The sequence below is a fragment of the Manis pentadactyla genome, chromosome 10 (genome assembly GCF_030020395.1).
Source record: "Manis pentadactyla isolate mManPen7 chromosome 10, mManPen7.hap1, whole genome shotgun sequence".
Taxonomy (NCBI): Eukaryota; Metazoa; Chordata; class Mammalia; order Pholidota; family Manidae; genus Manis; species Manis pentadactyla.
This window is the reverse complement of record NC_080028.1, coordinates 120,368,307-120,395,969: the sequence shown is the minus strand read 5'-3', so window position 1 is coordinate 120,395,969 and position 27,663 is coordinate 120,368,307. Positions and strand designations below refer to the sequence as shown.

The following is a 27,663-nucleotide window of genomic DNA, read 5'->3' as shown; positions in this document are numbered from 1 at the left end:
TGAAGTTGGGGAGCATAACCCTCATCTCCCCCCGCTTTATTCTTCCTTCTTAGGATTGCTTTGGCTATTCGGGGTCTTTTGTTGTTCCTTATGACTTTTAGAACTATTTTTTCCATTTTGTTGAAGAATGCTGTCGGTATTTTGATAGGGATGATTCAGGGACCTGGTTTGTGTGCCAAGTTCTTGTGGGTTGTCTGGTCGGGTAAAACTATAGTTATCCCAGACGTCCAGGCTTACCCCACCCCTACCACTGTGGCAGTCAGTCGTGCAAGAGTCTTTGGGTGTTTTGGGCTCCTGGAGGGTGTTTATCCCGCACTTGGCACAAATTCTGAAGGCCTCATAGCAGTCGGTACAAAAGGGCATCAGGTGGGACCGTGATGAGACCTGTGCAGCTGTGTTCACTGCTACTAAGCAAGCAGTCAAGGCCGTTATAGTCCTTGAGTGTAATGGATTCACGAAGGCCCTGGGAGCTAGATGTTCATGTAAACGGAGATGATTACGGATGGGGCCTTTGGCAGTGGCTTAAGTGGACATGCCAACCTGTTGGATTCTGGTCACAATTATGGAAAGGAGCAGAGGTCTGGTAGCCATTAACAGAGGAGCGACTGGCTTCTGTGTATCACGCCTTGCTGGCTATGGAGCCCATCACCGGAACAGCCCCGACCAAGGTAATAACCGCCTATCCCTTCGCGGGGTGGGTGTGAGACTGGACCCAAACGTCAGGGAGTGGCATGGCACAGACGCCTCCGCTGGCCAAATGGGGGCGCAAACTTGCAGCAGCATAGCACCATCGCCGTTATCTCCTTGAGTGGAGATCTCCAGTGCTTATTTGGGCAAGTGACGTATATGAGTGGCAAGCAAGAAGAACTTGCCCGTGAGCCATTGGTAGGCGAGAGTCCTTATCAGCAGGGAGAAGCCCCTATACCTGAAGATGCTTGGTATACACAGGGCTCCTCTCGTGGGCAGCCCCCGAAGTGGAGGGCTGTGACTTTCTGTCCTAGGACTAAGACAATATGGGTGTTAGAGGACGGAGAGGGGTAGAGCATTCAGTGGACTGAGTGACGGGCAGTATGGCTCCCGATCACCCAGGATGATCACGCCCTCCCCTCTGGTTGTGTGCAGGGGTCATACCTGCATGTGTCTTCGGCCTGTGGCTGGGAGCGGAGTCAGCGTCTGGAAGGGTGACTTCCTAAGTCGACACAACGAGGTGCTCTGTCTACACCCGAGGATCCAGACTTCCCTTCTTTCGGGCCGGTGCAACCAGGCCTCCGGGGTCCCGGGAGCGCTCACACAGCAAGCAGGCTGCGGTCTCGCCTCCACACCGGGAGCTCTGGGTCAAACGCTTGGATCTGGAAGGCAGGTGGCTCTGGCCTCAGGTGGCCCCTCCTTCCTCGCCCAGCCTCCAGATCCCACGATCCCGTGTTCCCCCCACTGCCGTCCGGCACCCCCGCCCCCAGATCCCAGCTGCTCACGCACCTCCTCACACTCTTCCCGGGAGACCCAGGCCCTCCAGCCCATGGACTGGGCGAATTGGACTCGCCGTTGGTGGAAGAGGAGACGCCGGGCACGGTTGTTCCCGTAGAGGAGCCAAAGGATGGCCTGCTTGGGGCCCTCGTCGTCCTCCTCCATGTCGTTGGCCAGGTAGCTGGGGAGAGACATCGGGCTGCTGGTCAGCAGCAAGATGGGAAGGATCCCCAGCCGAGGTCAGCTTCCAAGGAGAGGCCCAGGCTGATCTTCACAGAGGACCTACGGGAGCCCTACCAGCGCCACACGGGGCCACGCAGTCATCAAGAAGCCACTGCGGGGCAGGGACCTGAAGGGCACCTCTCACACCTGGATGCTGAAGACAAAGGCCCTCGGGGAGGCCTGAGGGCGAGCAGGGCAGCTTCCATGCAATGTCCCCATCATCTGCCCTGTGCCCTTCAAACCGGCTGTATGTGCACACCCTGCGGCTCCCTGCGGAGGCGTCCAGAGGGCAGGAACTGACTAGCCGGTTTCTGTAGTCATAGCTTCCCTCCCACGGGGCTCAGGCTGGAGGATGGGTGCCACGTGCCCTTCTCAAGGCTCTCCTCCCAGCCCTCCTAGTCCCTGGCACGGAATGCAGTCTACAAGATTTCACTGGATGGATGGATGGATGCTTTTATCTCACAGTCAAATGCCATACCGATCGCCTCATGGACTCAGTGTAACTTAAACGTTTGCAACGCAAAGTAGCGTGCTGAGGGCTTTGTGAACATGCGGATATTTTGACAAGACCTGCCTGCAGCGGTGTCTGGTCTGATGGTTTGGAGAAGGGGAGGGGGGTGACAGGAAGTAACTATTACCCAGAACGTGACATGGCACTAGGATTTTAGCTGATGTGCTACTGGGGGACCACAGTTAGGGGGCCAGGGGAGGCGTGGTAACAGTCGTGCTCTTTGCACCGACTTTAAGGAGTGGTCGTTTTCTTCCAATATATATGTGTGTGAAAGACACCTACAAGTCAGAAGACACAATGTGAACACAGAGGGAAGGGATTTCAGACGGAGCATTGGAACAAAGCAGTGCAATATGAGGACCATAAGCAAGTGTGATGCTGACTGTGGGGACGGCTGAGTTCAGACTGAGAAGGCTGGCCCCGGCTTAGAAACCCCTTAGCTGGTGACATTGCTGAGGAGGGGCGGGGAGCATTAGAAATGTGTTCTCGGAGGATTTGGGGCGCGTAAAGCCTTGTAGGAAGCACGGGTGGGGAGTGCCTACGCTCGGTCTGTGTCACATGACGAGGGCCTGCACTGTGGCGTCTGCCTGGGAACCCAGAGGACGACGGTCCACTCGATGTGGACTCGGGCAGGAGAGCGGCCGAGGCTTTGGAGGCGGTGCGGTCTCAAGCCTGGCCACGTGGGGACAGCGTGGTGCCCATTCTGTCCCTCCTCTTAGGAGGGTTTTATGTGGTCCTTCGTTTGTTCCCGTGTTTTAAGTGGTGTTAGGGTTGTCTGTCTCCACAGACAGCAGTATAGAAACCGCTCTGTTATAATCCTGTCCTTCGCATACCAAAGTGAACGGTACACGTGGAGTGAGAAAGCAAATAGATGCAACGTCAGAGTCCCACACCCCTCCCTCCGCCCTCCCGGAGGACTGAACGTTGACGGCCGGCCACTGACAGCAATACTCACAGAGCTATGAAGAAGTGAATTGTCTGGTACTGCCAGGAGGGGAGGCCAGCCCGGCTGAAATACGCTATGACCATGGCCAGGAGATACTGAGGGAGAGGAGAACGCCACAGGAGAGCGGTCACATCCCAGAAGAAGAAGGACGGAGGGGTGAGGGAGGGGGAGGCTGGGGGCAGACCCCGCCCGTGCGGGGAGAGGGACTTTAGGATGCTCCTGGATGGCAGGCTTTGCCGGTGTGACGCCGGGTATCTAGGACAGCTGCCATCAGAAGGGTCTTTGATAAGCTAGCACAAAGGGGAGTCCCCAGGGCTGAGGCGACAAGGGACTTGCCAGTCACAACCAAAGGGGCGGACCCCAGGGGAGTGGGGGTGGGGGCAGGGCTGCCCATTCACACGCAAGGAGCCTCCAGGCCCCGCAAAGGGCAGTGTGGACAAGGCACCGAGTTGGAGAGGGAGGCGAGACTGTGGGTTCAGAAGGCATCCCTCCAGCCCCCCAGGGTAGATGCTGGAGAGAGAACACATGTCAGTGGACAAAGTTACCTTGTCAGATACCCTCAGATTTTTGTCCCAGGCCAGGAATCTTTTAACAACAGGGTCCCCTGGGAAGAGAGGCACAGGTTAGACGGACAGCCGGAGCAGGGCTGAGCAGTGAGCAGCCGTGCCTCCTGACGGGACCTTTCGGGGTGGGGAGGCCGAGGTGCACTCATTGGGCCAGAAAGATGGTGCCAGCCTTCTTTGGTGGCTGGGGGTGCGGGGGCAGGTGTCAGTAGGTGATGTGCACAGGTCTGATCCTACAGAAGGTGGTGCTCCATCACCGTGCAGGAAGGCATCGTCTCCCTTGACGGTCACATCAGCGCGCCCAATGGCCTGTCAGCACCCCGCACGCTGACGGAGGCATTTAGATATGAAAGCCTCAGGGGTGCAGTGGAAGCAGAGCTTTCGTGTGCCGAGTGCAGACTGCTTCTGCCTCTGGCCTAATCCTCCCTCATTTCTAAGTGTTCCCGGAGGAGTCCTCTGGGAGCAGAGAGGTCACCAACTGGCAGGGAATTCTTTTCCATTGGAAAAGCATAGTCGCTGGAAGTTTCTCTCAAGGGGAATGGGCTCAGGGTTCCCCCTACCAAGCAGCCTTTTGAAGGCCTCGTGGTGCTCGGGCAGCACTGGGGACACCCGCCGTCGCTTCAGCCTCATCTTGAGGCCGCACAGCATGTCCGGGACCCAGGCGTCCTCCTCGCCCTGGGCTGCCTCCTCCGACTCCTCCTGGAGAGCGGCCGACCTCGCCCGCTTCCCGCGCCGGCCGGAGTCCGCTGGCATTGGGCTGCTGTGTGCCTGGGCTGCTGGGCAAAGAAACCAGGCGACAGCGTCCAGCTGTTGTCTTTGGGATTCGTCCCTCGGTCCCCGTGTCCCCTCCCACTCCACTCCAACTACCCCCAAAAGACAAGCTGCCCCCAGTGTCTCTGCTGTCGCAGACCGTGGCCGCCTCCCCAGCCATCTCTCCATCCTTCTCCTTTACTGGCAGCCATTTCTAAGTGACCCCGGAGGAGTCCTCTGGGAGCAGAGAGGTCACCAACTGGCAGGGAATTCTTTTCCATTGGAAAAGCATAGTCGCTGGAAGTTTCTCTCAAGGGGAATGGGCTCAGGGTTCCCCCTACCAAGCAGCCTTTTGAAGGCCTCGTGGTGCTCGGGCAGCACCGGGGACACCCGCCGTTGCTTCAGCCTCATCTTGAGGCCGCACAGCCTGTCCACGACCCAGGCTTCTGCCTTGCCCGGGGCTGCCTCCTCCTCCGACTCCTCCTGGAGAGCGGCCGACCTCTCCCGCTTCCCGCGCCGGCCGCAGCCCTCTGGCAGAGGGCTGCTGTGTGCCTGGGCTGCTGGGCAAAGAAACCAGGCGACAGCGTCCAGCTGTTGTCTTTGGGATTCATCCCTTGGGGTCCCTGATTCCCCTCCCACACCACTCCAAGTACCCCCAAAAGACAAGCTGCCCCCAGTGCCTCTGCTGTCGCAGACCGTGGCCTTGTCCCCACGCCTACACCCTCGCCCTCCAGTCCCTGGCCTTCTGAGTCTCTCCTTCCTGCGCACAAGGCCCCCCTGGGTAGGCCTTCCTGCCGTCGGCACCCCCTCCTCAAGCCCCTCGTCCCTCCGCTGCCTCACCTGGCGGCCCTGATCTTTCTGCCCCCAGCATCACCTCCGGCGGGTGCCCGGAGGGGCCGGGCCGGGGCCTCTGGCTCACGGCCTGGGAACTCGGTGGAACGCTGGCCATGATTTGTCCCCAACTCCTGCCCTCTCCGGGACCAGACCCTGTCCAAACTCCTCCTGTGGATTCTCACTGAACGTGAGCCCGTTATCCCTACTCCAGGCTGAGGAGACGCTAGGAGTGGAGAAAGCTCTGCGAAGATGCTTCTGGCTACCTGTGCTGCCAAGCACCTGCCAACCAGGAGGGTCGGAACCCTCGTGAGGTCATAGGTTGCTGCAACCTAGCAACCAGTTTGAAGGAAAAACAGGCAACTGCCAGTCCAATCCGAACAGGGGCAAACAATGTCTCCTGCCACTGGCCCAAGGTCTGACCATCCGCCAAGATGATCCTCGAGCCGTCCAGGTCACCTTTCAGCCCTCCCCCCCAGATGACGTGTCCTCTCCACTCTCCACTTGACACACGGGTGGACTCTCGCCCTCTGTCACGTTCTCCTACAGAGCATGTCTAGTGAGTGGCTAGGAAATTCAGGGTAAGCAGAAACAGTCAGCCCTACAAGAGTGACGTAGGTATGTAAGAAAGATCCCAGGTACATTGACTTGGACTCAAAAGTTAACTTTAAAGCACTTGGCAGAACAGAGCTCTTGTGCTCAGTGTTCACTGACACTAGGTTCAGGATTCTGTACAGAGGGACGCATCCTCACCCCTCAGGCACCTCTGAGCCCAAGAGAACATTTTGAGGACCCGGAATCAGAGACTGTGGTATCCGTGCTCACGCCCACTTCAAATGGTGCCTACAATTTCAGCAAGTGTATGGATTTCCCAGAGCCTGCCCCTCAATGCCAATGAAGAAAGTCTATTCTCTGTATAAAACTTCTGATCGTGTGTATCAGCTTGAGCCAGATGTGTCACCATCTCTTGTGTATCCTATGAATAAAATGTCACATGCACAAAAAGACTTAGTGGGAAAACGTCCAATTCAGGACACAGGAGGATGTTTTGTGAAGGTGGGGGCGCACGCGGGCACAGACGCAGCCCGGACATCAGCCACTTGAAGGCCTGCCGTAAGCCAGGCGGCTCCCCCTGAGCTCCAGGCCTCTACTTTTCACCCGGGCATCTGAATCTCGTGTTTTCTTTTTCAGTATTTACTGTGGTAAAATAACATAAAATTTACCACTTGAGCCATTTTTGAGGGGATAGTTCTGCGGCACTGAGCACTTTGAAATTTTGCAGCCGCCCCCTACTGTCCCATCTCCAAATCGACACTGCGCACCCGTTAAAGACCACCTGCCCAGTCTAGTCTCCCTTCCGGTCCCTGGCAACCACCATCCTCCCCTCTGTCTCTATGGCTTTGGCTCTTCTGGGTCCCTCATTTAAGTGGAATGCTACAAAAGTGGTGTGTGCGTGTATGCGGCTTATTTCATTCAGCACACAATTGTGGACAGCTTTCCTAATGACAACCCTGAATTCATCGCAATGTGTGGCTTCTTCTTGGTGCCTATGTAAGCCAAGGGCCTGCTGCCTAAGGAAAACTTGGTGCATGTGATTTTTCCAGACACCAAAACACTGTGATCCAAGTTGTGGTTTGTGTATTTCGCCTTGCAGTTCCTCCGGTTTTTTGATTCATGTTTATTGTTAGGTATGTAAACACTGAAGACTGTTGTATCCTCTTGGTTAATTAACCACTTTGTCGTTGAGAAATGGCCTGTTTTGTCCCTGTTAGTATTCTGACATGGACTTTCTCTGGCATTTATAGAGCCTCCCCAGACTTCTTTGGGCATGCTGAATCTTTTTCCATCCTTTTACTTTTTAGTTTGCATCTTTCTCTTTAAAGTGATTTTCTTTTTTTAATGTTTAAGGATATTATTTATTTCTTCTTAGGTAATTATTTTTTATTGAAGGGTAGTTGACACACAGTATTACATTAGTTTCAGGTGTACAACACAGTGATTCAACATTTCTATACATGATAATTCTAGGCACCAGCTATCACCATACCAAGTTGTTACAATATTTTGACTATATTCCTTATGCTATACATTACATCCCGGTTACTTATTTATTTTTTTGTGTGAGGGCATCTCTCATATTTATTGATCAAATGGTCGTTAACAACAATAAAATTCTGTATAGGGGAGTCAATGCTCAATGCACAATCATTAATCCACCCCAAGCCTAATTTTCGTCAGTCTGCAGTCTTCTGAAGCATAACGAACAAGTTCTTACATGCAGAACAAATTCTTACATAGTGAATAAGCTACATGGTGAACATTACAAGGGCAGTCATAAAGTGATTTTCTTGTAGACAGCATGTGATTCGGTCTTTCCTTTTTATCCAGTCTGACCATTTGTGCCTGTTAACTGGGGTGTTGAGACCGCTTCCATCTGACACAATTATTGGTGTAAGTGGGTAGCTTGTGGTCTGTTGTCTTTGCTGTCTGTCCCGTCTTCTTTGTTTCCTTTTTGTTCTCTGTCTTCCTTCCTTCCAGTGCATTGCATTTCTGTGATTCCATTTTGTAACCTTTGTTGGGTTGTTGGCTATGACACCGTCATTTTAAGGGGTGCTTTAAGGTTTATACTATACACCTTTAGTTTATCATAGTTTTTCTTCAAGTGATCTGTCATTTCACTAGACTATAAGGAGCTCACAGTTCCCTCCAGCTCTCCCCTCTTGGTCTTTGCCGTGTTGTTGCACTTTACTCTCACAGTAGTACCGATCCCACAAATTGTTATTTGTAGTTAAATACTCCGTTAACCTTTTAAGAGACTTAACTAATAAGACAAAATACGTAGTTCCTGTTTCTTTTACTTTCATTCCTTTGTATAGATCCAGATTTTTATGTGCTCTCCTATTCGTTCTGCATGAAGGACTTTTTGGTGACATTTCTTGTAGTTAATGAAGAACCTTTCAGCTCTCATAGGTCTGAAAATGTCTGCATTTTGCCTTCCCTTTTAGAAGGATCTTTGCTGTTTTTTCCTCCTGTACTTTAAGTATATTCCTCGCTTACACACACATTATTTCCAAGAGCAATTCAAGGTCATCTTCATCTTTTCCTCCGTATGCCACATATTTTGTTTTCTTCTTCTCCTCACAGCTTTAAAATGTTCTCACTATCACCGGTCGTAGGTGATGTGCTTGATTCGTCTTGGCTGCGTTTCCCTCGTGTGTCTGTGCTTGGGGGTCATGCAACTTGTTGGATCTGTGTGTTGACGGTTTCCGTCACCTTTGGGGAAAGTTTGACCGTGTGTCTTCAGATGTTCCCTGTGCTTCCCCCAGCCTCCCTCCAGGGATCCTCATTCCCTGTGTATTCCACAGCTTGACACTGTCCCACAGCTGACCGATGCCCTTCTTTCCCTTTAATCTCTCTCTCTGGCTGCTTCATCTGGAAGTGCTTCCACTGCCGTGTCTTCACGTTCACAGATCCTTTTTCTGGCAGTGCTGTTATTCTAACCCAGTGTAATTTCCATCTTAAGATGCTATGTCTTTTCTGTAGAAGTTCTGTTTGAATTTCATTTTCTATCTTCCCTGTCTGTACTCATTTTTTTTTTTTTTTTACCAGAAAGAATATGATTATAAGCTGTTTTAATGTTCTCTGCTCATTGTAACATCTGTTTCTTTTCAGGCCCGTTTCAGTTGATTATTTTCCTGACGGGTTGTGCTTCCCTACATTTTCCCCCCCGTTTCTCAACCCCTTCTCCCCACCTGTGTCTGGGTGCTCCCGCGCTGCTGCCTTTCTGGAAACTCTCAGGGCAGGGGCTGTAGGGCTCACCCTGTTTATTTCCTGTCTCATGGGTTACTGTCCTTCACTGCCCGTCGATCAGTGTCTTGAAGACCATTGCTGTGCATATGTTCTCTTGTGTTTTTTTCTGGGGTTCCATCCAGGTAGGGGGGTAAATGCAGTCTGTGTTCATCTCGGCTGAAAGCAGGAGTCCTAATACCTATGTTTTGACTCACTGTTAGAAAGGAAGCCTACATCAAGGTTCTAGGGAAATTCACCAATTTTTTTGGTCGTGTTGAATTTTTTACATTTAGATCACTGATCCAATTGGAGTTCGTTTATTTTTTCTATTAAGGTATCACTGACATGCAGTCTTATGCTCAAGTTTCACATGAGCCACTTTATGCTTACTACGTCCCCCCTGTTATCAAGTCTCCACCACATAACCCCATTGCAGTCACTGTCCCATCAGCATAGTAAGATGCTGTAGCATCAATACTTGTCTTCTCTCTGCTAGCCTTCCTTCTCCGTGCACCCCCTATATTACGTGTGTTAGTCGTAATGCCCCTTAATCCCCTTATTCCTCCATTCCCACCCACCCTTCCCAGTCCCTTTCCCCTTGGGAACTGTTAGTCCATTCTTTAGTTCTATGAGTCTGCTGCTGATTTGTTCCTTCCGTCTTTGCTTTGTATTCATACTCCACAGATGAGTGAAATCATTTGGTACTTGTCTTTCTCCGCCTGGCTTATTTCACTGAGCATAATACCCTCCAGCTCCATCCATGTGGACATAAATGGTAGGATTTGTTTTCTTCTTATGCCTGAATGAATAATATTCCCTTGTATATATGTACCACATCTTCTTTATCCATTCATCTAGTGATGGACACTTAGGTTGCTTCCATTTCTCGGCTATTGTCAATGGTGCTATGATAAACAGAGGGATGCATATGCCTTTTCCAAACTGGGCTGCTGCATTCTTAGGGTACATTCCTAGGAGTGGAATTCTGGGGTCAAATGGTATTTCTATTTTGAGTTTTTTGAGGAACCTCCATACTGCTTTCCACAATGTCTGAACTAATTTACATTCCCCCCAGCAGTGTTAGGAGGGTTCCCCTTTTTCCCCATCCTCGCCAGCATGTGTTGTTGTTTGTCTTTTGGATGGTGATACCTGATTGTGGTTTTAATTTGCGTTTCTCTGATGATTAGCGATGTGGAGCATCTGTTCATGGGCCTGTTGGCCTTCTGAATTTCTTGTTTGGAGAAGTGTGTTTTCAGACCCTCTACCCATTTTTTGGTTGGATTATTTGCTTTTTGTTTGTTGAGGTGTGTGAGCTCTTTCTATATTTTGATTGTCAACCCCTTATGGGATATGTCATTTATGAATATATTCTCCTACAGTGCAATATGACTTTTTGTTCTATTGGTGGTGTCCTTTGCTGTACAGAAGCTTTTCAGCTTGATGTAGTCCCACTTGTTCATTTTTGCTTTTGTTTCCCTTGCCGGGGAGATATGTTCATTAAGAGGTTGCTCATGTTTATGTCCAAGAGATTTCTGCCTATGTATTTTTCTAAGAGTATTATGATTTCCTGACTTATATTCAGGTCTTTGATTCATTTCGAATTTTACTTTGTGTAGGTTTACACAATGATCCAGTTTCCCTCTCTTATATGTAGGTGTCCAGTTTTGCCTACACCAGGTATGGAAGAGGCTGTCATTTCCCCATTGTATATCCATGGCTCCTTTATCATACATTAATGACCATACATGTTTGGGTTAATATCTGAACTCTCTATTCTGTTCCACTGGTCTATGGGTCTGCTCTTGTGCCAGTACCAAATTGTCCTGATTACTGTGGCTTTGTAGTATGGCTTGAAGGTGGGAAGCGAGATCCCCCCTGCTTTGTTCTTCCTTCTCTGGATTGCTTTGGCAATTCTCGGTCTTCTGTGGTTCCCTATGACTTTTAGAACTATTCGTTCCAGTTTGTTGAAGAATGCTGTATTTCGATAGGGATGGTTCAGGGACCTGGATTGTGTGTCAAGTTCTCGGGGGTTGTCTCGTCGGGTAAAACTACAGTTATCCCAGACGTAGTCATAGACAAGGTCCAAGCTTTCCCCACCCCCCTACCACTGTGGCAGTCAGTCGTACAAGAGTTTTTGGGTGTTTTGGGCTCCTGGAGGGTGTTTATCCCGCACTTGGCACAAATTCTGAAGGCCTCATACCAGTCGGTACAAAAGGGCATCAGGTGGGACCGTGATGAGACCTGTGCAGCTGTGTTCACTGCTACTAAGCAAGCAGTCAAGGCCATTATAGTCCTTGAGTGTAATGGATTCATGAAGGCCCTGGGAGCTAGATGTTCATGTAAATGGAGATGGTTGTGGATGGGGCCTTTGGCAGTGGCTTGAGTGGACATGCCTACCTGTTGGATTCTGGTGACAATATGGAAAGGAGCAGAGATCTAGTATCCGTTAACAGAGGAGCGACTGGCTTCTGTGTGTCACGCCTTGCTGGCTATGGAGCCCATCACCAGAACAGCTCCAACCAAGGTAATAACCACGTATCCCATCGCGGGGTGGATGCGAGACTTGACCCAAAGCCAGGGAGTGGCATAGCACATACGCCTCCACTGGCCAAATAGGGGCGCAAACTTGAAGCAGCACAGCACCATCTCTGATACCCCCTTGAGTGTAGATCTTCGATGCTTATTTGGGCAAGTTACGTATATGTGTGAAAAGCAAGAATAACTTGTACTGGAGCCATTGATAGGCGAGAGTCCTTATCAGCAGGGAAAAGCCCCTATAGCTGAGGATGCTTGGTATACAGACAGCTCCTCTCATGGGCAGTCCCCGAAGTGGAGGGCTGTGACTTTCCGTCCTAGGACTAAGACAATATGTGTGTTAGAGGACGGAGAGGGATAGAGCATTCAGTGGACTGAGTCACGGGCAGTATGGCTCCCGATCACCCAGGATGATCACACCCTCCCCTCTATTTGTGTGCACTGACAGCTTGGCTGTGTGCCGGGCTTGACCTTGTTGCTGCTGACGTGGTGCCATGCCAATTGGATGGTTGGTCACTGGCCCCTTTGGGGGCAAGTGCTGTAGCAAGACCTATGGGCTTTAGTCAGACTGAGACTGTTACTGTATATCATGTGTCTGGCCATTTGCCTTTGGCATCACCAGTGAGTGATGAAGCAGACACATTATCGGCCCACATGTGTTGGCGGGATGGAAAGCCTCCCTCTGCTGTAGCCCAATGTTTGTGTCCGCGTTTGTTGCACATAGTGCAAAAGACAATGTGGGCTATTGTAATGAAGACAATTCTGTACTTGCACAAGAACAGACCCGTAGACCAATGGGACAGACTACGGATCCCTGATATAAACCCACCCATATATGATCAATTAATATCCATTAAAGGAGCCATGGATATACAATGGGGAAATGAAAGCCTCTCCAACAGCTGATGTTGGCACAAGTGTACAGCTACTCGCAAGAGAGTGTTACTGGATTATTCTTTAACCCCATACACAAAAGTAAACTTGAAATGGATTAAAGACTTGAATGTAAATCATGAAACCATAAAACTCTTCGAAGACAACATAGGCAAACATCTCCTGAACATCAGGATGAGCATCTTCTTCCTGAACGCATCTCCTCGAGCAAGGGAAACAAAAGCAAAAATGAACTCACGGGACTACATCAAACTAAAAAGTTGCTGTATGGGAAAGGACACCATCAACAGAACAAAAAGGCATCCTACAGTATGGGAGAATATATTTGTAAATGACATATCCGACAAGGGGTTAACATCCAAAATATATAAAAAACTTACACACCTCCACACCCAAAAAGCAAATAACCCAATTAAGAAATGGGCAGAGGATATGAAGAGACAGTTCTCCAAAGAAGGAATTCAGATGGCCAACAGACACATGAAAAGATGCTCCACATCACTAATCATTAGGGAAATGCAAATCCAAACTGCAATGAGATATCACCTCACACCAGTGAGGATGGCCAGCATCAAAAAGTCTAAGCACAACAAATTCCGGCAAGAATGCGGAGAAAGGGGAACCCTCCTACACTGCTGGTGGGAATGTAAGCTAGTTCAACCGTTGTGTAAAGCAATCTGTAGGTTCCTCAAAAAACTAAAAATAGAAATACCATTTGACCCAGATTCCCACTCCTTGGAATTTACCCAAAGAATACAACTTCTCAGATTCAGAAAGACATATGCACCCCTATGTTTATCACGTCACTTTTTACAGTAGCCAAGATACAGAAGCAACCTAAGTGTCCATCAGTAGATGAATGGACAAAGAAGATGTGTTACATATACACAATGGAATACTATTCGGCCATAAGAAAGAAACAAATCCTACCATTTGGAACAACGTGGATCGAGCTGGAGGACATTATGCTCAGTGAAACAAGGCAGGCGGAGAAAGACAAACGCCCAATGATTTCCCTCATTTGTGAAGTATAACAATGAAGCAAAATTGAAGGAACAAAGTAGCAGCAGAATCGGAGACTCCAAGAAGGAACCAGTGTTTACCAAAGGGGAGGGGTGTGGAAGGGCAGGTGGGGAGCGAGGGAGAAGGGGATTGAGGGGTATTATGTTTAGTACACATGGTGTGGGGTATCACGGGGAGAACAGTGTAGCACAGAGAAGGCACATAGTGGATCTGTGGCATCTTACTACACTGATGCTCAGTGACTACATTGGGGCCTGAGTGGGGACTTGATAATATGGGTAAATGTAGTAACGACATTGTTTTTTCATGTGAAACGTTCATTAAGAGTGTATATCAATCATACCTTAATAAAAATACATTTTAAAAAAAGACAAATATATTCTCCCATACTGTAGGAAGTCTTTTTGTTCTGTTGATGGTGTCCTTTCCCATACAGCAACTTTTTAGTTTGATGTAGTCCCATGAGTTCATTTTTGCTTTTGTTTCCCTTGCTCGAGGTGTAGGCCGTTGGTGGGGCTTTCCATTGACCTTTGAAGAAGTCAGCAGACCCCAGAAGGAGTGCCTGTGGGATTATGATGGGGATTATGTTGAATCCACAGCCGTTACAGGAAGAACCGTCTTCCAACTGAATCTTCGAATACGTGAACACATCACCTCTCTTCATTTATTCAAGTCTTCCTTCATTTATTCGGTAATGTTTTTTTATTTTTTATGAAGGTATCATTGGTATTCAGTGTTATGAAGGATTCACATGACCGCCATGGTGGTCACTAGATTCACCCATATTACCAAGTCCCCCCATCCACCATTGCAGTCACTGTCCGTCAGTGTAGTAAGATGCTGTGGAGTCACTGTCTTCTCTGTGCTGTACTGCCTTCCCCATGACCCCCCTCCATTATGTGTGCTAATCATAACGCCCTTTAACCCTTCCCCCTCTCCCCACCACCCCCTTTCTCAGTATGTTTTGTCGTTTTCACTGAAGTATCCCAGCGGTCCCCTCCGCATCCCCTACAGCTGAGGGAACGTTTCCCTCCCTCCGTGCTGGATGCAGCGTCCTCTCCCTAGCAACAAGGTTCCCGCCGTAGAGCGAGCGGCTCTAGGTCTGAGGAACGTGCTGTCGTAAAGCCGCGAGTGTCGTAAGCCAGGTGCGGTGCGGAGAGGCGCAGGACGTGGCTGGAGCATGGGGGCGTCTGCAGGAGGAGCAGACGGACGGCCCAGGTGTGGGCGCGGAAAGCCGACGAGCCGGCGGGTGCAGCAACGGTGAGTAGCGGAGGGGACCGGGGAACGGCGGCGTCAGGGGAAGCCGGGCAGCCGGGGCGGCCAGAGCAGGGCCGGCCAAGGGGATGGGAGCGCTCTCTGCCCGCCTCCGCTGCCGCAGCTGCCGGAGCCGCGCCGCGGCCGCTCCGCTCCGCTCTCCCTGAGGCGTCGAGCCCCTCCCCTGGTCTCTCTCCGGCTGGCCGCTCCTGCCGCCGCTGCCGCCCCCCGGGACGGTTCGCCGCCGCCGCCGCCTCCCCGGCGCTGGGCGGGCGTCCGGGACGCGGCCGGCCAGTTCTCTGGTCTGGGCGGAGCGGGTTTTGCCCACTGTTCAGCCCCTCCGTGCCGGGCCGGGCTGCGGGCTGCGGGCTGCATGTCAGCGCGCGGGTCCCGGCGGAGCGCGCCGCGGTCGGACCGGGCTGCGCCGGCGGCGGTGAGGTTGGGACCGGCCGGCGAGGCGCGCCCGCGGATGGGGGGGCGGCGGGACGGAGGCGCGGGGCCCTCAGCGGTCCCGCTCCTCGGGTCCCGGCTGGCCACGGCGAGGCGAGCCCCGGGACTGCGGTCCACGCTCCGTGGGGAGCTGGCGCGGCGGCCGGGCCCTCCGGGCACGAGCGGGCACCCACTTGCCGCCGTGGGAGACCTGGAGCTGGCGGCGAGCTGGGCGGCAGGTGCCTTTGCGGAGTTGTTACCCGGTGTCAGGGACGGGGAAGCACCACAGACAGATCCCCTCGCCCGGGAGAGCTGCTTTTCCGCGCCAGGATGGGGCTCTGCGTGGACGCCTTTTTTTCTCTTTGGTGTTTTCTGGGAAGTTGTTATCCGGCCGGAGTCGCGGAGCGCTGCTCCCGGGTAATGGAGCTTGGGTGGGGCGCTGGTCTGGGGTGGCAGGCGGGTGGGGGAGGGGGCGGACGGCCGAGGGTCGCGCGCGTCCGCTGCCGGCGTTGCAGTTGCAGTGTTTATTGATCTGTGTGAGCTGCTTGCATGTCTGCTTATCTCGGGGGCGATTCTGTGCTGTTCTCTACCTCTTGTTCAGTCAGCAGTGAAATGTCTGCTGATTGCTGTTGTCTGGACAGGTCCTGTGGCGAGAGGAGGGAGAGTTGTCCGCCCAGGGGCGACGGGCACTGGCGAGGTCCCCCGCCCGGAGACCGGGTACCTGTTTGTATAGTAATGGGCGGGAACGACCCTGCCGCCGGCTGCAGCCCAGGCTGTGTTAGGAATTTCGCGTAGGTTTCCGACCAAGCGGCTCCTTTTGGCTCCTCCGTTATTTTTATGTGTTTTTTATTTTGGTATCATTAATATACACTTACATGAGCAGCACTGTGGTTCCTAGATTGTCCCCGTTATCAAGTACCCACCACATACCCCATTACAGTCACTGTCCTGCGTTATTTTTAAAACGAGTTTTTAGGACTAGGGCAATAAAGGTGCCTATGTTGATGGGATTGCTGTACCTTCCAGTAAATTGAGGAAATGTGTGTTTGAGTGCCAACTCTCTACCGCTACCCAGGCTCCCTGGCTCCCTTTCGCCCTTGCCTCCTGGATGTGAAACTCGAGTTTCTGTACCCGTTCCTGGCAGTTTTAGGTTTTGTGTCGGATTTCCTGTCTAGAAGCAGATACCAAGATTTTAACTGGTTCATGATGTTTCCTTCCAATTGTAAACACTTACAATATATTGGGTTGACACTGAAATCACTGCTTTCATGAATGATTTTTAGTTACTCGAGTAAATATTCGCTTTTTAAATTGTTTATTTTTTATTTTGGTATCATTAGTGTACACTTACATGAGCAACACTGTGGTTACTAGATTTCCCCGTTACCAAGTCCGCACGACATACCCCATTACAGTCACTGTCTATCAGCATAGTAAGATGCTATAGAATCACTACTTGCCTTCTCTGTGCTGTACTGCCTTCCCCGTGCCCATCGCCCCAGCCCCCTGCACTATGTGTACTATTCGTAATGCCCCCTTTTCCCCTTATCCCCCGCTTCCAACCCATCCTCCCCAGGCCCTTACCTTTGGTAACTGTTGGTAGCCTTCTTGGGTTCTGATTCAGTTTTTTCTTTGTTCTTATACTCGACATATGAGTGAAATCACTTGATACTTGCCTTTCTCCGCCTGGCTTATTTCACTGAGCATAATACCCTCTAGCTCCATCCGTGTTGTTGTGAATGGTAGGATTTGTTTTCTCCTTATGGCTGACTAATATTACATTGTATATATGTACCACATCTTCTTTATCCCTTCATCTAGTGATGGACACTGAGGTTGCTTCCATATCTTGGCTATTGTAAATAATGCTGCGATAAACATAGGGGTGCATATGTCTTTTTTGGGTCTGTGATTCTGTTTTGTTAGGATAAGTTTCTAAGAGTGGAACTCCTGGATCAAATGCTATCTCTATTTTGAGTTTTTAGTTGAGCGGACGTGGTCCTGAACATTTCAACACATGGACCAGCGATGACTGGCCCGTCTGGCACCCTGGGGAGAAGGCTTGAAAGCTGGCCTCCTGCGTGTCCCTGGAGTAATAGCAGAGTTGGCCTCCAGAGATCGCGGTAGTGTACCCAATACGTCCCGGAGGTAGGAGCATCTTATGGGGAAGTTTAGGTTTATCTTTATGGCCGGTGCATGTACCTCCCGTAGCCCTATCTACTGACCCATCTGTAGCTCGCACAGGGAGGGGCGTGAAAGTCTGGTACACTAGACCAGGACGAGATCCCATTCCTGCCACTGTCCAGTCACAGGACCCCTCTCTTGCATGCATTCTACCTGATGGACAAGATTTGCCTCTGCTGCTGTCATTAAAGCAGGTATCTTACCGCCCCTAAAGTTATTTTCTTCCACAGTCCTTGTGGCCTGGTATGCGCCCCCCCGGCTGCAGCTTCCCTGTCATGACTTGTGTGTACTCCCTACCCGTTCAGCTGCTGACCGCCTGTGGAACAGGCCAGCTATGGCCTTAATGTGCATAGGAGTTTGAACCTAGCTGAATCCTCGGCTTGAGGATTACCATGATTTTGTGTTAATGGTCTGGTTACGGTGCTCCAGTTCTCTCACACGGGGGCCCTTGCAGAAGATGAGGCACGAGGAGATTGTGAGTCAAAAATTTCTGGAGGATTAGGCTGTTGGTAAAATTGCAGTATTTCCAGAATCCCTCACCTGGCCTCAGTGCATCTCCATATCAATAGGTGTTCCCAAGGGGTGGAGAGTAGAAGTAGGCCATCTCCATATCGATAGGGAATCATTTATTTATTTGGTATCATTAATCTACAATTACATGAGTAGCATTGTGGTTACTAGACTCCCCCTATCATCAAGTCCCCACCACCTACACCATTACAGTCACAGTCACTGTCCATCAGCGTAGTAAGATGCTACAGAATCGCTACGTGTCTTCTCTGTGTTGTACAGCCCTCCCCGTGCTCCCCCCTACATTATGTCTGCTAATCATAATGCCCCCTTTCCCCCCTCGTCGCTCCCTTCCCACCCATCCTCCCCAATCCCTCTCCCTTTGGTAACTCTTAGTCCATTCTTGGGTTCTGTGAGTCTGCTGTTGTTTTGTTCATTCAGTTTTTTTCTTTGTTCTGATACTTCACATATGAGTGAAATCATTTGGTACTTGTCTTTCTCCGCCTGGCTTATTTCAATGAGCATAATACCCTCTAGCCCCATCCATGTTGTTACAAATGGTAGGATTTGTTTTCTTCTTATGGCTGACTAATATTCCATTGTGGATATGTACCACATCTTCCTTATCCATTCATGTTCTGATGGACACTTAGGTTGCTTCCATTTCTTGGCTATTGTAAGTAGTGCTGTGATAAACATAGGGGTACCTATGTCTTTTTCAAACTGGGCTGCTGCATTCTTAGGTTAGATTCCTAGGAGTGGAATTCCTGGGCCAAATGGTATTTCTATGTTGAGTTTTTTGAGGAACCTCCACAATGCTTTTCGGAATGGTTGAACTAATTTACAGTCCCCCCAGCAGTGTAGGAGGGTGCCCCTTTCTCCACATCCTCACCAGCATGTGTTGTTGTTTGTCTTTTGGATGGTGGCCATCCTGACCAGTGTGAGGGGATATCTCATTGTGGTTTAAGTTCTCCTTTCTCTGACAATTAGCGATGTGGAGCATCTTTTCATGGGCCCGTTGGCCATCTGAATTTCTTCTTTGGAGAAGTGTGTGTTCAGATCCTCTGCCTATTTTTTAGTCGTGTTGTTTGCCTTTTGGTTGTTGAGGTGCATGAACTCTTTATATTTTGGCTGTCAACCCCTTATCATATATGTCATTTATGAATATATTCTCCCATACTGTAGAGATGCCTTTTTCTTCCACTGATGGTGTCCTTTGCTGTACACAAGCTTTTTACTTGGATGGAGTCCCACTTGTTCATCTTTGCTTTTGTTTCCCTTGTCCTAGGAGACATGTCCATGAAAAAGCTGCTCAGGTTTACATTCAAGAGACTTTTGCCTATGATTTACTTCTAAGAGTTTTATGGTTTCATGACTTTCATTCAGGTCTTTGATCCATTTCGAGTTTACTCTTGTGTATGGAATTAGACCGCAGTCCCATTTCCTTCTCTCTCTCTCTCTCATGTAGCTGTCCAGTTTTGCCAACACCAGCTGTGGAAGAGGCTGCCATTTCCCCATTGTATGTCCGTCGTTCCTTTATCATGTATTAATTGGCCATGTATGTGTGGGTTATATCTGCGCCCTCTATCCTGTTCCATTGATCTACAGGTCTGTTCTTGTGCCAGTATCAAATTGTCTTGATTACTGTGGCTGTGTAGTAGAACTTGAAGTTGGGGAGCATAACCCTCATCTCCCCCCGCTTTATTCTTCCTTCTTAGGATTGCTTTGGCTATTCGGGGTCTTTTGTTGTTCCTTATGACTTTTAGAACTATTTTTTCCATTTTGTTGAAGAATGCTGTCGGTATTTTGATAGGGATGATTCAGGGACCTGGTTTGTGTGCCAAGTTCTTGTGGGTTGTCTGGTCGGGTAAAACTATAGTTATCCCAGACGTCCAGGCTTACCCCACCCCTACCACTGTGGCAGTCAGTCGTGCAAGAGTCTTTGGGTGTTTTGGGCTCCTGGAGGGTGTTTATCCCGCACTTGGCACAAATTCTGAAGGCCTCATAGCAGTCGGTACAAAAGGGCATCAGGTGGGACCGTGATGAGACCTGTGCAGCTGTGTTCACTGCTACTAAGCAAGCAGTCAAGGCCGTTATAGTCCTTGAGTGTAATGGATTCACGAAGGCCCTGGGAGCTAGATGTTCATGTAAACGGAGATGATTATGGATGGGGCCTTTGGCAGTGGCTTAAGTGGACATGCCAACCTGTTGGATTCTGGTCACAATTATGGAAAGGAGCAGAGGTCTGGTAGCCATTAACAGAGGAGCGACTGGCTTCTGTGTATCACGCCTTGCTGGCTATGGAGCCCATCACCGGAACAGCCCCGACCAAGGTAATAACCGCCTATCCCTTCGCGGGGTGGGTGTGAGACTGGACCCAAACGTCAGGGAGTGGCATGGCACAGACGCCTCCGCTGGCCAAATGGGGGCGCAAACTTGCAGCAGCATAGCACCATCGCCGTTATCTCCTTGAGTGGAGATCTCCAGTGCTTATTTGGGCAAGTGACGTATATGAGTGGCAAGCAAGAAGAACTTGCCCGTGAGCCATTGGTAGGCGAGAGTCCTTATCAGCAGGGAGAAGCCCCTATACCTGAAGATGCTTGGTATACACAGGGCTCCTCTCGTGGGCAGCCCCCGAAGTGGAGGGCTGTGACTTTCTGTCCTAGGACTAAGACAATATGGGTGTTAGAGGACGGAGAGGGGTAGAGCATTCAGTGGACTGAGTGACGGGCAGTATGGCTCCCGATCACCCAGGATGATCACGCCCTCCCCTCTGGTTGTGTGCAGGGGTCATACCTGCATGTGTCTTCGGCCTGTGGCTGGGAGCGGAGTCAGCGTCTGGAAGGGTGACTTCCTAAGTCGACACAACGAGGTGCTCTGTCTACACCCGAGGATCCAGACTTCCCTTCTTTCGGGCCGGTGCAACCAGGCCTCCGGGGTCCCGGGAGCGCTCACACAGCAAGCAGGCTGCGGTCTCGCCTCCACACCGGGAGCTCTGGGTCAAACGCTTGGATCTGGAAGGCAGGTGGCTCTGGCCTCAGGTGGCCCCTCCTTCCTCGCCCAGCCTCCAGATCCCACGATCCCGTGTTCCCCCCACTGCCGTCCGGCACCCCCGCCCCCAGATCCCAGCTGCTCACGCACCTCCTCACACTCTTCCCGGGAGACCCAGGCCCTCCAGCCCATGGACTGGGCGAATTGGACTCGCCGTTGGTGGAAGAGGAGACGCCGGGCACGGTTGTTCCCGTAGAGGAGCCAAAGGATGGCCTGCTTGGGGCCCTCGTCGTCCTCCTCCATGTCGTTGGCCAGGTAGCTGGGGAGAGACATCGGGCTGCTGGTCAGCAGCAAGATGGGAAGGATCCCCAGCCGAGGTCAGCTTCCAAGGAGAGGCCCAGGCTGATCTTCACAGAGGACCTACGGGAGCCCTACCAGCGCCACACGGGGCCACGCAGTCATCAAGAAGCCACTGCGGGGCAGGGACCTGAAGGGCACCTCTCACACCTGGATGCTGAAGACAAAGGCCCTCGGGGAGGCCTGAGGGCGAGCAGGGCAGCTTCCATGCAATGTCCCCATCATCTGCCCTGTGCCCTTCAAACCGGCTGTATGTGCACACCCTGCGGCTCCCTGCGGAGGCGTCCAGAGGGCAGGAACTGACTAGCCGGTTTCTGTAGTCATAGCTTCCCTCCCACGGGGCTCAGGCTGGAGGATGGGTGCCACGTGCCCTTCTCAAGGCTCTCCTCCCAGCCCTCCTAGTCCCTGGCACGGAATGCAGTCTACAAGATTTCACTGGATGGATGGATGGATGCTTTTATCTCACAGTCAAATGCCATACCGATCGCCTCATGGACTCAGTGTAACTTAAACGTTTGCAACGCAAAGTAGCGTGCTGAGGGCTTTGTGAACATGCGGATATTTTGACAAGACCTGCCTGCAGCGGTGTCTGGTCTGATGGTTTGGAGAAGGGGAGGGGGGTGACAGGAAGTAACTATTACCCAGAACGTGACATGGCACTAGGATTTTAGCTGATGTGCTACTGGGGGACCACAGTTAGGGGGCCAGGGGAGGCGTGGTAACAGTCGTGCTCTTTGCACCGACTTTAAGGAGTGGTCGTTTTCTTCCAATATATATGTGTGTGAAAGACACCTACAAGTCAGAAGACACAATGTGAACACAGAGGGAAGGGATTTCAGACGGAGCATTGGAACAAAGCAGTGCAATATGAGGACCATAAGCAAGTGTGATGCTGACTGTGGGGACGGCTGAGTTCAGACTGAGAAGGCTGGCCCCGGCTTAGAACCCCCTTAGCTGGTGACATTGCTGAGGAGGGGCGGGGAGCATTAGAAATGTGTTCTCGGAGGATTTGGGGCACGTAAAGCCTTGTAGGAAGCACGGGTGGGGAGTGCCTACGCTCGGTCTGTGTCACATGACGAGGGCCTGCACTGTGGCGTCTGCCTGGGAACCCAGAGGACGACGGTCCACTCGATGTGGACTCGGGCAGGTGAGCGGCCGAGGCTTTGGAGGCGGTGCGGTCTCAAGCCTGGCCACGTGGGGACAGCGTGGTGCCCATTCTGTCCCTCCTCTTAGGAGGGTTTTATGTGGTCCTTCGTTTGTTCCCGTGTTTTAAGTGGTGTTAGGGTTGTCTGTCTCCACAGACAGCAGTATAGAAACCGCTCTGTTATAATCCTGTCCTTCGCATACCAAAGTGAACGGTACACGTGGAGTGAGAAAGCAAATAGATGCAACGTCAGAGTCCCACACCCCTCCCTCCGCCCTCCCGGAGGACTGAACGTTGACGGCCGGCCACTGACAGCAATACTCACAGAGCTATGAAGAAGTGAATTGTCTGGTACTGCCAGGAGGGGAGGCCAGCCCGGCTGAAATACGCTATGACCATGGCCAGGAGATACTGAGGGAGAGGAGAACGCCACAGGAGAGCGGTCACATCCCAGAAGAAGAAGGACGGAGGGGTGAGGGAGGGGGAGGCTGGGGGCAGACCCCGCCCGTGCGGGGAGAGGGACTTTAGGATGCTCCTGGATGGCAGGCTTTGCCGGTGTGACGCCGGGTATCTAGGACAGCTGCCATCAGAAGGGTCTTTGATAAGCTAGCACAAAGGGGAGTCCCCAGGGCTGAGGCGACAAGGGACTTGCCAGTCACAACCAAAGGGGCGGACCCCAGGGGAGTGGGGGTGGGGGCAGGGCTGCCCATTCACACGCAAGGAGCCTCCAGGCCCCGCAAAGGGCAGTGTGGACAAGGCACCGAGTTGGAGAGGGAGGCGAGACTGTGGGTTCAGAAGGCATCCCTCCAGCCCCCCAGGGTAGATGCTGGAGAGAGAACACATGTCAGTGGACAAAGTTACCTTGTCAGATACCCTCAGATTTTTGTCCCAGGCCAGGAATCTTTTAACAACAGGGTCCCCTGGGAAGAGAGGCACAGGTTAGACGGACAGCCGGAGCAGGGCTGAGCAGTGAGCAGCCGTGCCTCCTGACGGGACCTTTCGGGGTGGGGAGGCCGAGGTGCACTCATTGGGCCAGAAAGATGGTGCCAGCCTTCTTTGGTGGCTGGGGGTGCGGGGGCAGGTGTCAGTAGGTGATGTGCACAGGTCTGATCCTACAGAAGGTGGTGCTCCATCACCGTGCAGGAAGGCATCGTCTCCCTTGACGGTCACATCAGCGCGCCCAATGGCCTGTCAGCACCCCGCACGCTGACGGAGGCATTTAGATATGAAAGCCTCAGGGGTGCAGTGGAAGCAGAGCTTTCGTGTGCCGAGTGCAGACTGCTTCTGCCTCTGGCCTAATCCTCCCTCATTTCTAAGTGTTCCCGGAGGAGTCCTCTGGGAGCAGAGAGGTCACCAACTGGCAGGGAATTCTTTTCCATTGGAAAAGCATAGTCGCTGGAAGTTTCTCTCAAGGGGAATGGGCTCAGGGTTCCCCCTACCAAGCAGCCTTTTGAAGGCCTCATGGTGCTCGGGCAGCACTGGGGACACCCGCCGTCGCTTCAGCCTCATCTTGAGGCCGCACAGCATGTCCGGGACCCAGGCGTCCTCCTCGCCCTGGGCTGCCTCCTCCGACTCCTCCTGGAGAGCGGCCGACCTCGCCCGCTTCCCGCGCCGGCCGGAGTCCGCTGGCATTGGGCTGCTGTGTGCCTGGGCTGCTGGGCAAAGAAACCAGGCGACAGCGTCCAGCTGTTGTCTTTGGGATTCGTCCCTCGGTCCCCGTGTCCCCTCCCACTCCACTCCAACTACCCCCAAAAGACAAGCTGCCCCCAGTGTCTCTGCTGTCGCAGACCGTGGCCGCCTCCCCAGCCATCTCTCCATCCTTCTCCTTTACTGGCAGCCATTTCTAAGTGACCCCGGAGGAGTCCTCTGGGAGCAGAGAGGTCACCAACTGGCAGGGAATTCTTTTCCATTGGAAAAGCATAGTCGCTGGAAGTTTCTCTCAAGGGGAATGGGCTCAGGGTTCCCCCTACCAAGCAGCCTTTTGAAGGCCTCGTGGTGCTCGGGCAGCACCGGGGACACCCGCCGTTGCTTCAGCCTCATCTTGAGGCCGCACAGCCTGTCCACGACCCAGGCTTCCGCCTTGCCCGGGGCTGCCTCCTCCTCCGACTCCTCCTGGAGAGCGGCCGACCTCTCCCGCTTCCCGCGCCGGCCGCAGCCCTCTGGCAGAGGGCTGCTGTGTGCCTGGGCTGCTGGGCAAAGAAACCAGGCGACAGCGTCCAGCTGTTGTCTTTGGGATTCATCCCTTGGGGTCCCTGATTCCCCTCCCACACCACTCCAAGTACCCCCAAAAGACAAGCTGCCCCCAGTGCCTCTGCTGTCGCAGACCGTGGCCTTGTCCCCACGCCTACACCCTCGCCCTCCAGTCCCTGGCCTTCTGAGTCTCTCCTTCCTGCGCACAAGGCCCCCCTGGGTAGGCCTTCCTGCCGTCGGCACCCCCTCCTCAAGCCCCTCGTCCCTCCGCTGCCTCACCTGGCAGCCCTGATCTTTCTGCCCCCAGCATCACCTCCGGCGGGTGCCCGGAGGGGCCGGGCCGGGGCCTCTGGCTCACGGCCTGGGAACTCGGTGGAACGCTGGCCATGATTTGTCCCCAACTCCTGCCCTCTCCGGGACCAGACCCTGTCCAAACTCCTCCTGTGGATTCTCACTGAACGTGAGCCCGTTATCCCTACTCCAGGCTGAGGAGACGCTAGGAGTGGAGAAAGCTCTGCGAAGATGCTTCTGGCTACCTGTGCTGCCAAGCACCTGCCAACCAGGAGGGTCGGAACCCTCGTGAGGTCATAGGTTGCTGCAACCTAGCAACCAGTTTGAAGGAAAAACAGGCAACTGCCAGTCCAATCCGAACAGGGGCAAACAATGTCTCCTGCCACTGGCCCAAGGTCTGACCATCCGCCAAGATGATCCTCGAGCCGTCCAGGTCACCTTTCAGCCCTCCCCCCCAGATGACGTGTCCTCTCCACTCTCCACTTGACACACGGGTGGACTCTCGCCCTCTGTCACGTTCTCCTACAGAGCATGTCTAGTGAGTGGCTAGGAAATTCAGGGTAAGCAGAAACAGTCAGCCCTACAAGAGTGACGTAGGTATGTAAGAAAGATCCCAGGTACATTGACTTGGACTCAAAAGTTAACTTTAAAGCACTTGGCAGAACAGAGCTCTTGTGCTCAGTGTTCACTGACACTAGGTTCAGGATTCTGTACAGAGGGACGCATCCTCACCCCTCAGGCACCTCTGAGCCCAAGAGAACATTTTGAGGACCCGGAATCAGAGACTGTGGTATCCGTGCTCACGCCCACTTCAAATGGTGCCTACAATTTCAGCAAGTGTATGGATTTCCCAGAGCCTGCCCCTCAATGCCAATGAAGAAAGTCTATTCTCTGTATAAAACTTCTGATCGTGTGTATCAGCTTGAGCCAGATGTGTCACCATCTCTTGTGTATCCTATGAATAAAATGTCACATGCACAAAAAGACTTAGTGGGAAAACGTCCAATTCAGGACACAGGAGGATGTTTTGTGAAGGTGGGGGCGCACGCGGGCACAGACGCAGCCCGGACATCAGCCACTTGAAGGCCTGCCGTAAGCCAGGCGGCTCCCCCTGAGCTCCAGGCCTCTACTTTTCACCCGGGCATCTGAATCTCGTGTTTTCTTTTTCAGTATTTACTGTGGTAAAATAACATAAAATTTACCACTTGAGCCATTTTTGAGGGGATAGTTCTGCGGCACTGAGCACTTTGAAATTTTGCAGCCGCCCCCTACTGTCCCATCTCCAAATCGACACTGCGCACCCGTTAAAGACCACCTGCCCAGTCTAGTCTCCCTTCCGGTCCCTGGCAACCACCATCCTCCCCTCTGTCTCTATGGCTTTGGCTCTTCTGGGTCCCTCATTTAAGTGGAATGCTACAAAAGTGGTGTGTGCGTGTATGCGGCTTATTTCATTCAGCACACAATTGTGGACAGCTTTCCTAATGACAACCCTGAATTCATCGCAATGTGTGGCTTCTTCTTGGTGCCTATGTAAGCCAAGGGCCTGCTGCCTAAGGAAAACTTGGTGCATGTGATTTTTCCAGACACCAAAACACTGTGATCCAAGTTGTGGTTTGTGTATTTCGCCTTGCAGTTCCTCCGGTTTTTTGATTCATGTTTATTGTTAGGTATGTAAACACTGAAGACTGTTGTATCCTCTTGGTTAATTAACCACTTTGTCGTTGAGAAATGGCCTGTTTTGTCCCTGTTAGTATTCTGACATGGACTTTCTCTGGCATTTATAGAGCCTCCCCAGACTTCTTTGGGCATGCTGAATCTTTTTCCATCCTTTTACTTTTTAGTTTGCATCTTTCTCTTTAAAGTGATTTTCTTTTTTTAATGTTTAAGGATATTATTTATTTCTTCTTAGGTAATTATTTTTTATTGAAGGGTAGTTGACACACAGTATTACATTAGTTTCAGGTGTACAACACAGTGATTCAACATTTCTATACATGATAATTCTAGGCACCAGCTATCACCATACCAAGTTGTTACAATATTTTGACTATATTCCTTATGCTATACATTACATCCCGGTTACTTATTTATTTTTTTGTGTGAGGGCATCTCTCATATTTATTGATCAAATGGTCGTTAACAACAATAAAATTCTGTATAGGGGAGTCAATGCTCAATGCACAATCATTAATCCACCCCAAGCCTAATTTTCGTCAGTCTGCAGTCTTCTGAAGCATAACGAACAAGTTCTTACATGCAGAACAAATTCTTACATAGTGAATAAGCTACATGGTGAACATTACAAGGGCAGTCATAAAGTGATTTTCTTGTAGACAGCATGTGATTCGGTCTTTCCTTTTTATCCAGTCTGACCATTTGTGCCTGTTAACTGGGGTGTTGAGACCGCTTCCATCTGACACAATTATTGGTGTAAGTGGGTAGCTTGTGGTCTGTTGTCTTTGCTGTCTGTCCCGTCTTCTTTGTTTCCTTTTTGTTCTCTGTCTTCCTTCCTTCCAGTGCATTGCATTTCTGTGATTCCATTTTGTAACCTTTGTTGGGTTGTTGGCTATGACACCGTCATTTTAAGGGGTGCTTTAAGGTTTATACTATACACCTTTAGTTTATCATAGTTTTTCTTCAAGTGATCTGTCATTTCACTAGACTATAAGGAGCTCACAGTTCCCTCCAGCTCTCCCCTCTTGGTCTTTGCCGTGTTGTTGCACTTTACTCTCACAGTAGTACCGATCCCACAAATTGTTATTTGTAGTTAAATACTCCGTTAACC

At 51.6% G+C, this 27,663-nt stretch overlaps 2 protein-coding genes and 1 long non-coding RNA gene across 3 annotated transcripts in view; 1 reads left to right on the top strand and 2 right to left on the bottom strand.

The window, feature by feature from the left end:
• Nucleotides 1–27,663, bottom strand: part of LOC118929734 (uncharacterized) — a 289,885-nt gene that overhangs the window by 23,520 nt on the left and 238,702 nt on the right.
• Nucleotides 1,070–5,405, bottom strand: LOC118932523 (speedy protein E4-like). The gene is made up of 6 exons (XM_057508334.1): nucleotides 5,297–5,405; nucleotides 4,798–5,016; nucleotides 3,689–3,747; nucleotides 3,153–3,238; nucleotides 1,477–1,645; nucleotides 1,070–1,349 (listed from the first exon to the last, which is right to left on the bottom strand). Exons 1-6 carry the CDS (start codon nucleotides 5,403–5,405, stop codon nucleotides 1,287–1,289), a joined length of 705 nt encoding a protein of 234 aa, XP_057364317.1. The 3' UTR covers nucleotides 1,070–1,286.
• On the top strand, nucleotides 16,145–22,821 carry LOC130679205 (uncharacterized). The gene is made up of 3 exons (XR_008992283.1): nucleotides 16,145–17,359; nucleotides 20,147–20,238; nucleotides 20,693–22,821. It is a non-coding gene; the product is annotated as an uncharacterized LOC130679205 (long non-coding RNA).